The sequence below is a fragment of the Corylus avellana genome, chromosome 11 (genome assembly GCF_965113065.1).
Source record: "Corylus avellana chromosome 11, dhCorAvel1.hap1.2, whole genome shotgun sequence".
NCBI classification, from domain to species: Eukaryota; Viridiplantae; Streptophyta; class Magnoliopsida; order Fagales; family Betulaceae; genus Corylus; species Corylus avellana.
This window is the reverse complement of record NC_142500.1, coordinates 18,102,612-18,113,335: the sequence shown is the minus strand read 5'-3', so window position 1 is coordinate 18,113,335 and position 10,724 is coordinate 18,102,612. Positions and strand designations below refer to the sequence as shown.

General features: G+C 35.5%; 2 protein-coding genes across 3 annotated transcripts; both read left to right on the top strand.

Annotated features, from left to right (window-relative positions):
* Positions 1 to 470: 470 nt before the first annotated feature.
* On the top strand, positions 471 to 4,074 carry ATSDI1 (Tetratricopeptide repeat (TPR)-like superfamily protein). Its single transcript, XM_059577059.2, has 4 exons — positions 471 to 702; positions 1,947 to 2,159; positions 2,305 to 2,460; positions 3,260 to 4,074. The coding sequence occupies exons 1-4, from the start codon at positions 589 to 591 to the stop codon at positions 3,659 to 3,661; spliced, it is 885 nt and encodes a 294-aa protein (XP_059433042.2). The 5' UTR covers positions 471 to 588; the 3' UTR covers positions 3,662 to 4,074.
* A 943-nt stretch (positions 4,075 to 5,017) lies between these two features.
* On the top strand, positions 5,018 to 10,287 carry PANC (pantoate-beta-alanine ligase). 2 transcript variants are annotated; one of them, XM_059575403.2, is made up of 4 exons: positions 5,019 to 5,900; positions 6,507 to 6,620; positions 8,613 to 8,744; positions 9,966 to 10,287. In XM_059575403.2, the coding sequence occupies exons 1-4, from the start codon at positions 5,295 to 5,297 to the stop codon at positions 10,080 to 10,082; spliced, it is 969 nt and encodes a 322-aa protein (XP_059431386.2). In that variant the 5' UTR covers positions 5,019 to 5,294; the 3' UTR covers positions 10,083 to 10,287. The 2 variants fall into 2 exon arrangements, with proteins under 2 accessions (XP_059431387.1, XP_059431386.2); XM_059575404.2 differs by lacking the exons at positions 8,613 to 8,744; positions 9,966 to 10,287 and adding an exon at positions 6,788 to 8,605 and having other exon boundaries at positions 5,018 to 5,900.
* Positions 10,288 to 10,724: the final 437 nt, after the last annotated feature.

Here is a 10,724-nt window from a genome sequence, read left to right as displayed (position 1 = left end):
GGGCCAACCCCTGGCGCTTTAATACCATATTTAAATTATCATTTATTCCCAAAAATTTAAGCTAATAAAACATAGTAAATTTAATTTTAATAAAAAAAAATTCTATTCCCAGAAGAAAAATAGGTAATTAAAAGATGGGTGCCTTTGACAATCGGATCCCCAAATATAAAATATTAACAAAAAAAACATGAATATGGTAAGATCATCAAGTTTGACAAAGTATATCCATAAGCCAATAGAAGAGATTGGAGGGTGGTGACAGAAGATAGGCTCTGTACGATACCACGGATGAATGATTGAGTGACACGTGTGCCAACCTACGGGTCTCAGAAACAGTTGATTGGCTATTAGCTCTGCTGAGGCCAGCATAGGCGAATGTAGACGCCGGCCTCGTCCAGGTTCACCTTTCACCACCTAATTCCTCTATATATTTGCTTCCTCTGTCTCCTTTGTCTCCCTTTCTAGGGGAGTAGGCCACCTTTTTTTCTTCATTTTTTTTTCCTCTCTGGTTCATATGATTATACCCAGTAGTACAACGACTGTTGTATGTAAAACGTAAGAGAGAGAGAGAAATCAGAGAGAGAGAAGATGGAAGGAAGTTCAAAGAGGAGCTCAAAAGGGAACAAAGAGAAAGACATGTATCATATTATACACAAAGTTCCCTATGGTGATACTCCTTATGTCAAAGCTAAACATGCCCAGGTTTGTGTTTGCTTGATTTTCTTTGTCTTTGTCTTTCAATTGATCTATATTCTTAATAAACATGTCTGTTTTTCTTGATTTGGTTTTTGTTTGTTTGTTTTACTTATAATGTTCTTTTTGCATGAATAGTAAACTTCTTTTTTGTTGTTTTGAATTTTGATGCCACATTGTTTCTCTCTTTCATATATATTGAGTAATGCAGCAATATATATATATATATAGAGAGAGAGAGAGAGAGAGAGAGAGAGAGAGAGAGGAGAGAGAGAGAGAGAGAGCTTCTGCTTCTGCATATTTATCTTTCTGCAAACTTGATGACTTAGTTCTGATAAACTCCCTATGAAAACTCTTCTTGTGTTCTTGAGTTTATGAAAGTATGATTGAATCTTCCATTCTACAATCTACATGTACATCTTTTTATGAGCGGAATAGATTAAAGGATGAATGAATTATCAATTGTTTCAAAAGTTTAGATTAAATTTATTCTAAAGAGGAATTATAATCGTTGACTTTATAGAACTTTTCCTGACCAAAACAAATAGATTTCAGTTCTAACATGAGCATCAGATCTGTTGTTTCATTCCTTTCTCTGCTCAATCTTTTGTTGAGTACTCTTATTCTTTCCTTTTTTTACATCATTTCACATTGTTTTCTACTCAATCTTCTGTTGATTCCTTTTCTTTTTAGATCATTTCACATCGCTGATAATTTTCTTCTTATTCATGAATTTTCATTGATAAACTCTAATTATCCACAAAACCAAAATTGATGACGAACTTCTTTCGTTATAATTTTTTCGTTAACCATTTTCTATCAGTTCGAGATAAATCTTATGTTTGTAACATAATTCTCCACCATTGGAATTCAAATCAAAAGAATTCTTCCCGATTTGTGATTGTTATATATGAAAGGTTATTGTAGATCAGTATACAAGAATAGCGGGAAGTAAGAGAGAGAAGGAGAAACAAGAAATTTGGTGTGGTTCAACTTTAGAGACCTACATCCAGCATAAGAAAAATCCCAGTAGAACTACATCTTTGTTGAATAACTCGAATATACAATTTTTATCTTATAATTATTTCACAGTATACGAAACCTATAACTTAACCGTATTTGAAGAGAAAATTGTAACTTTTATACGTATTCATGGTTTATGTCATATATATATATATATATAGTCAAGTGAGTGAAAAGATGAGCATTAAATTACTTTATTATTGAGTTTCTTCAATTGAATGGTGTTTCAGCTAGTTGAAAAGGATCCAGAAGCAGCCATAGTATGGTTTTGGAAGGCGATAAATGCCGGAGATAGAGTGGATAGTGCCCTGAAGGACATGGCAGTAGTGATGAAACAACTTGATAGAACTGAAGAAGCCATTGAAGCTGTCAAGTCTTTCAGAGGACTTTGCTCCAAACAGGCCCAAGAATCGCTCGATAACGTCCTCATCGACCTATACAAGGTATCTAATTATGTCGCGTTTTAGATTTGGGTCGTATTGAGACATCGGATCATAAGACTATATATGTTAACTTTAACTTAGATCCCCCTACCTTAACACGCTAACCATGTAAGCGTATTTGATCAAAGGTTTTCAACGCGTGCAGAAATGTGGGAAAATAGAGGAGCAGATTGATCTGCTAAAGCGAAAGCTAAGATCAATCTACCAAGGAGAGGCATTCAATGGAAAACCCACCAGGACAGCACGCTCTCATGGAAAGAAGTTCCAAGTTTCTGTTAAGCAAGAAACTTCAAGATTATTGGTATGCACCTCACATTAATTTATTATATATATGCTGCTAGTTGTATGAACAGCTAGCTTGATGCTTAAAAATATACATTAAATAGAATTAATGACACAATGATAGAAGAAAAATGTAACATCTTCACCAAGAATGTGTCCAGATAGCTCAAAATCTCGATAATTAGCTCTCGAAACCAGAAAGTCATCATCGATGATAAAGGCACGCGTGTAGGTGCGTGACGGGGATTAATATGTCACTTCTCAATAATTTTTCATTTCTCACTCGACAATGAAACTTTACTTATTTTCTTTTTCGGGACCAATGAACCAAATGATATTTTTGTTTTAGTTTTTGCCTCTTTTTCTCCCACTGAGTTAAAATTTTTCTTGCCATAATGGTTCGATTTTATATACATTTACTTTAAAACTATATATCGAGTAAGAGGCACAAAGGTTAGAGACATCAAATGGTTGTATTTGAATGTAACTATGTGTGACACATTTGTACAAAATTTTATGTGACAGTTGTTTTTTTTTTTTTCTTTAAATTGGGTCAGAATAAATTCTTTAAGCTCAATCCTATTAAACTAACATTTTTCTTTAGAGCATATAATTTTCACATGTAGTTTTTATTTTCACACGTTCTAAAAGACAGATGTCAATTTAAAAGAAAACTGTGTCCAATTTCATGTCCACACTAAATATAAAGAGGATGGTATCCAAAAACTTATATATATATTGGGTTTAAACCATATGAGAGATACTTATGATCGTAACATATATGTGTATTAACCGGTTGTAATTGATAAATTTCACAGGGTAATTTGGGGTGGGCCTACATGCAGAAATCAAATTTTATGATGGCAGAGGTAGTTTACCAAAAAGCCCAGATGATCGATCCAGACGCAAATAAGGCCTGCAACTTGGCCCTCTGCCTGATGAAACAGGGCCGATATGAAGAGGCATATTCTGTAATTCAAGATGTATTACAGGGTAGACTTCCTGGCTCTGATGATTGCAAGTCAAGGAATCGGGCGGAGGAGTTGATCTTAGAACTAAGATCCATGCGGCCTTCACTAGAGCCGACAGATCTAGTGGGCCTTGATGATGATTTTGTCAAGGGGCTTGAACAGTTGATGAATGAATGGGGCCCATTTAGATCAAAGAGACTGCCCATCTTTGAAGAGATCTCTTCATTTAGAGACCAGTTGGCATGTTAAATAGATTATTGTTCCTCTTTGGATTTTTCTTCTTCATGTATATAGGGTGTTTGAAATGGGGTGTGTGAGAAAATAGTTCTTTGGGAATAGAATAGAATAAGGTTCCCTTAAATGATGGGGCCAAAAAAAAAAAAAAATTGTAATGCTAGGGTGTATTTTAGTAATAGGACAGGACTGTTTGGGATTGAAATCCCCTCTCCAATTTTGAGTAATTGGAGGAGATATCAATCCGACTATTTGGGGCGTTTAGTGAAATTGGACAGAAATTTCATCAATTTTGTTACCTCATTTACTAACAATCTAATTTTTCAGGTAATAAATTGTTGAAGAACCGAATCCAATAAAATTGGTTGTTGTGCCATAATAAAGAAGTGGATGGGAACCAACATTTGATTGGTTCCACTTGTTGGTTATATCAAGTGTATAAATTGTGTTTTTTTGGCCGTTTTGGTTCGCTTGATGGGCCGAGTCATTTATTTGATAAATTCTCGACTGTTACTAAAATTTCTTTGTCGGTTTTGTTTGTGTTCTTGTAATTTCCCCTAACCCCAAGGGGTTGACCCATGTGGTGGAGGCATTGGTCTTGAAGTTTGCTCCCTTCAAGGTCCAAGGTTCAACACCTCATGGGTACAAACAATTTCTTGGAGATACACTCCCTAGTGAAAAGCCAGCGATTTAACTAGTTCCGTGTAGGAAAACTTTCGATGGTGCGGTGCATGAGACTGGAGTTTACTCTGCAGGGGTGGGTCTCGACATCAAAAAAAAAAAAAAAATCACCTTTTCCTCCCCCCACTTTGAATAGAAAAAAAAAAACAAAAAAAAGTGTATAAATTGTGTTTTATTAATTTGATGATGGGTGTTGATCTAAAATCAAATTTGGAAAAAGGTTTTTTTTTTTTTAACCGAAAAAAGAAATTGAAGGAAATTCTTCTAATTATGTTCTTAGAATATGTGATTTTTAGATTTGAAAAAAAAAAAAAAAAAAATGTCTATCATTAATTAGCATGATGAATTTCAGATGAATAATATCACTATAATTTACACATATTTCTCATAAATTGAAAATTAAAAAACTAAATTGAAATTAAATGAAAACTGACGGATTAAATATAATTTTTTTTTAAAAAAATATTTATAAGATAAAATAGTGATATTTACCATTACTTTTTAAAAAAGAGAAATATTAGAACTTTTGTCAAGAGTTATGTACTAAAATAATTAATAAAAAAAATGTTACATATACTAACGAATAAACGAAACAAATATTTGAATGAAAGAGGAATCGGTTTAAAAAAAAAAAAAAAAAAACATAATGACGATTTAATCCCAATTTTTTTAAGGAAGACGATCCATTTCTGAATAAGTTCTACGACGCCGATAGCAATAGCATTCTGGTCAGCAGACGGGATGCGACTTCAACCAAGCCGCCGCATGCACTTCATTTCTCACTTGACAAATCCCTTTTGAACTCCGGGACCTTTCATAGTCATCTACAGAAACGTGAAGCATACGAAACTCTTAACTACCAACTATCAATTCCCACCTCTTTGGCTGCAGAATTTCAAGAATCGACCCAATCCAAAAGACCCAGAAATCCCACTCTTTGAAAAAGGAACCCTAACCCCAATTCCCAATGGCAGGCAAGGAGCCAGAGATAATAACAGACAAAAACCAGATGAGGAAATGGTCAAGGGCCATGAGGTCTCAAGGCAAGACCATTGGCTTGGTACCAACCATGGGGTACCTCCATGAGGGCCACATATCACTCATCAAAGAAGCCCACAAGCACACCAACCTCATAGTCGTGTCAATCTATGTGAACCCAGGTCAGTTCTCTCCCACTGAGGACCTTTCCACATACCCATCTGACTTTCATGGTGATATCCAAAAGCTCATGGCTGTTCCCGGTGGTGTTGATGCTGTTTTCCACCCCTACAATCTTTATGACTATGCAAAAAGTAAACCCACTGGTGTAAACAATAATAGTAGTAATTGTGAGAATTCTGGTGGTGGTGAGCCAGAGAGGAAAGGGGTGGTGTCCTGTGTGGAGGAGAGGGGGTTGGGGCATGAAACATGGGTAAGGGTTGAGAGATTGGAAAAGGGTATGTGTGGAAACAGCAGGCCTGTGTTCTTTAGAGGGGTTGCCACTATTGTCACTAAGTTGTTTAATATAGTGGAGCCTGATGTTGCCATGTTCGGGAAGAAGGATTATCAGCAGTGGCGAATTATTCAGCGGATGGTGAGTTTTGAAAGAACCCTCAAATTCTTGTTTGAATTTTGGGAAGAATGAGAGAAAGTAAAGGAAAATGGTATTCTTATGTTGGAATGATGACTATACTTACCTTATTTTGACAGTTATCTAGTAGTACTTGCTTTGTGAAGAGACGGAGCCTTCTACTGTTTCAGTATCTCCAGTCTTAGTTCTTGGGAATGTAGAACTTTTTAAGATAATAAGGGACTTGAAAGCATGAAAGTGGAAGAGCTTCACAGCATTAAGTTTTAATGAAATTTGTCATTGAATCTTAGCAATATATGTTATGCTTGACATATTTCATTTTAATCTTTCTTTTGAACAGCATTTCTCTGGCTTGCTTTCTAAAAATTTTAATCAAATGGTTAAGCTCTCAGGTTGGAAAATTTAGTGTTGGTTCAGTTCTGAGCTTGAACAATTGAGTTTTGGTTCTGGGTTGTACTGATCCCATAGCCCTTAATTTGGTCTTGTTTCATTTCTAATGTAGTTGCTCCACGGAGAATTTGCTAGATATTAATAAAATTATGTACTTTGCGATCTATAGTAGGTCCGACAGCGCTGCTTATTGTTCATTGTCTGGTTGAATTCTTACAGGTTCGAGATCTTGATTTTTCCATAGAAGTGGTAGGTTCTGATATAGTACGTGATAATGATGGCCTCGCAATGAGTTCACGCAATGTGCACCTATCACCTGAAGAGAGGGAAAAGGTTCTCTTACTACTAGTTATTCCTTTTACTTTTCAAATTCTCGTGAATCTATACTTCTAATTATGCATATAGATACTTTGTTTCCATTAAGAAACTGTTTTAATGCATTCCTAGTTTTATTCTCCACTTCTCTCTCTCTTTCGCCTCTTTCGCCGCCGGCACATTAGGTTGGGACAGAACTTGGATTTCATGGAGGCTTTCTTTCAGGCTTTTATGTGGAGTCTAGGAACATTGGTGCGCTTCACATGAAACCTTCTGTTTGCGGATGATACATTGATATTTTGCAGGGTAAATCCAGACCACCTAGGCTATCTATGTAACTTATTCTTAAACTTTAAAGTTGTATCCGGTTTGAAAATTAATCTGTCCAAGTTAGAATTTGTTCTTGTGGGTAATGTCAATAATGTTAATGGGCTAGCCAATGTTCTAGGCTGCGGGGTTTCGTCTTTGTCTTTCGTTGGGAGCTTTTTAAAGCCAAGTCTAGTTTGGATTGTGTTATTGAGAAGATCGAGCGCCATTTAATTGGCTGGAAAATGATGTACTTGTCTAAGGGTGGAAGGATTACCTTGATCAAGAGCACTTTATCCAATTTGCGTAAGTATTTCATGTTTCTTTTTCCCCTTCCTACTGATGTTACCAATCGCATAGAGAAGTTACATTGGGACTTTTTATGGGGTGGGCTAGGTGAAGAGTTCAAATTTCATCACCCAATTAGGTGGCCCAAGGTTTGTTTTCCGATTTATGAGAGAGGGTTGGGGTTCTAAAACTTCTTGTTGTTCAACCATGCTCTTTTGGAAAAGTGACATAGAGAGAGGCCTTGTGGAGAGTCGAAGTGGATTCTAAATATGGCAGCACATGGGGTGGGTGGTGTTCAACTGAGGTGCATGGGTCATATGGAGTGGGGTTATGGAAAAGTATCAAGAGAGGTTGGAGGAGTTTTCTAGTTATACCAGATTTGAGGTGGGAGATGGTTTCAAGATTAGATTTTGTAATAACATGTGGTATGGGGATCAACCCTTAAAGAAGCTTTCTCATATTTGTATAGTATTGCTTGCATTAAGGATGCTTCTGTAATAGATTAATTGGGTTTTCTAGTAATTTCCGTTAGTGAAATGTAAGCTTTATCAAAGTTGCTCACAATTGGGAAGTGGATGTCTTTGCTTAATTTTTTAATTTGTTGTGCTTCTTTAGATTGAGACAGAGAGGCGAAGACAAGCTTCGTTCGGCTCCCTCCAAGAGAGGGATGTTCAACCTTAGTTCTTTTTGTAACATCCTTGTACTACCTCATGATAGCACTCTCTTCCCTTGGAAGAGTATTTGGTGGAATAAGGTCTCCTTGAGAGCAATGTTTTTTGCTTGGACATCCGTCTTAGGGAAAATCTCACCATGGATAATCTAAGAAAACAAACATGTCATTATGATTGACTAGTGTTGTATGTGTAAAAAGAGTGGGAAGTCTGTGGATTATCTTCTACTCTATTGTGAGATTGTTAGTGCTTTATGGAGTGCTATTTTCAGCTGTATTTAGTTAACTTGGGTTATACCTAGAAGAGTAGTAAACCTTCTCTCGCTTGTTAGAGAGGGTTATGCAGTCTTGCCTTTTGTATTGTCTTCGGAGGAAAAGATTTGATAGAAGTTGTGAAGACCTCGAGAGAATGGTGGTAGAACTAAAGTATTTCTTTTTCAAAACTCTCTACTAGTGGACAACTGCTTTTGATTTTAATTTGCTTAGTTGTCATGACTTTCTTGACATTTTTCTCTTTCTAACTAGGGTGTGTCTCTTGTATTTTTCATGTGAACTTGGGTTGTGTCTTTTACATTTTTCGATAATATTTCCATTACTTCATAACAATTTTAAAAAAATTCCAATACCTGTGTCTTATTTAAAGTCTCTAAATTACTTTTTAATCATTATTTTCCATTAACTACTTTTCTGAAAAACATATTTTTTGTATATCATTGTGCAACGTTTTCTTCCTGTTTATTCTCCAGGCATTGTCTATCAACAGGTCATTGTCAAGAGCAAAATCTGCTGCAGAAAATGGTCAAATAAATTGTAGGGAGTTAAGAAACTCGGTCGTCCAAGCAGTAAATAGCGCTGGTGGAAGAATTGATTATGCTGAGGTGAGCCCTAAAACATCTTCCTTACCTTCGTCTCTTTATTTTTTATTTTTACATCCAAATTAGAACTTGAGATGTAATAAATAGCTATTTTTCCTTTTCAAAGTACATGCATGCAAACTAAACTTCTATGCTGATGTTAAAACTGCTCTGATCCTTGTATGAACAAACGCCAATGCTGCTAGTTTGATCAAATATTTGTCATCAGTTTACTCTATGTTTGTCATTGATTTATCCTTGGCAATAATAAATGGTTCGATTCTTCAAGGTATTTTGGGGATTTAGTTGGTACGTAGCTGGTATAAGTTGAGGTTGTTGCAGTATAGGGGTGGTAATTTGATCAATTTGATGCAAATATAATGAAAACAAGTCATAGATGAGTGATTCATTTTGTCCTTCTCTGCCAAATCAAGAATTTTGATTGAGGTTTTGAAGAGGACTTTTAACTTTCTATGCTGTAATATGTGTAGTAGTATCAAATCCACCTTAGCTTGTTATTTCAGTAGGTTTTTGAATTTGGGACTGCAAATTTCTGCAACATCTGCTAAAGAAAGAGAATCACACATCGGTGACATCTTAATTGTAGAGATCTTTTGTGGTTGATTATGTTGATTTCAAGACCGCTCTCTTTCAAGTGTCCAACCTTTTATGAGGCGAATATTTGCCTCTACCTAGGTAGTATAAATTATTTGTTGGGGTAACTTCACTTTAAACCCCTGAATTACCACGCGATTTGACTAGCTTCCCAAACTTCAAAATCTCTTAATTTGAACTTCTGAACTTTCAATTGCAATCAATTTGAACCCTTCCGTCAGATTTAACCGTTAACTTCTAACGGCAATACCTAAAAAGACCAAAATATCTTTGATTTTCGGTCTTTTTTTAAATAAAAAAAAAAAAAAAAAAATTTATGGAATTAAGGGTAAATTTGAAATTTCATAAAAAAATTGAGGGTATAAACGTCATTGTCTCATTTAAAATCTAACGGAAGGTTCAAATTGACTGTAATTGAGAGTTTAGGGGGTTCAAATTAAGAAGTTTTGAAATTTTGAGGACTTGTCAAATCGCGTGGTAATTCAGGAGTCTAAAAGTGAAGTTACACCCCTATTTGTTTTAACCACATTTTAGCCATTACTTAATAATGGAGCTTGTGCAGATTTGGAACCCATATCTCCGAACAGACAGTGTTTTGAAGTTTAAATAACATATGCCTTTTGCTATCAGATTGTAGACCAAGAGACTTTGGAGGCAGTGGAAGAGATTCAGAACCCTGTTGTGTTCTGCATTGCTGCCTGGTTTGGGAAGGTCAGACTGATAGACAACTTGGAAATGAATATATGAAACTGATGGGTTCAATCTTCTACTCAACATTGCGCACAGCTGCATACCTTTGTCTAATTGTCAAAGGACTCTTTTGTTTATTTTTCTTATGGGGAGCTATTTCTTTACAGGTGCATCAATAATAGATTCTTTCATGTTAGGTATATCTGACTTCTAAATCCTGTAAGACACCATTAAAAGAGCTATTTAATGGTTCTTTTCTCTACCTTGAACATGGAAACTAGGGTTATTTTTATTAATTGTAAACTTTGAAAAAAAAAAAATTGACAATAGGGTACTCATACATATGTAAGAAGTCAGGCAACACAAGGAATACTCGAGACTTCATTTACGGGAAACGTCAATTTCCTTAAGATCATCTGTTTTTGAGTTTTCTACCAATCTTCACGTTGGATTATGCTCTAATACCAAAATGGTGCATTTCCTACATCATCATGAAACGTGTCTATCCTCATAATTGAAAAAGGTAATCATTCAAAGGGCAGTTATTAGCTTTATCAACTTAAAACAACAAATCTCTTAATTCAAACCTCGACTCCATAATTAACCTCTATTTAAGTTAAATATTTAATGTGTTGTAACTACAAATTTTGAGGAAAACTAGATCCACGCCAAAGGAATCACAATTGACTGGTGTCACAT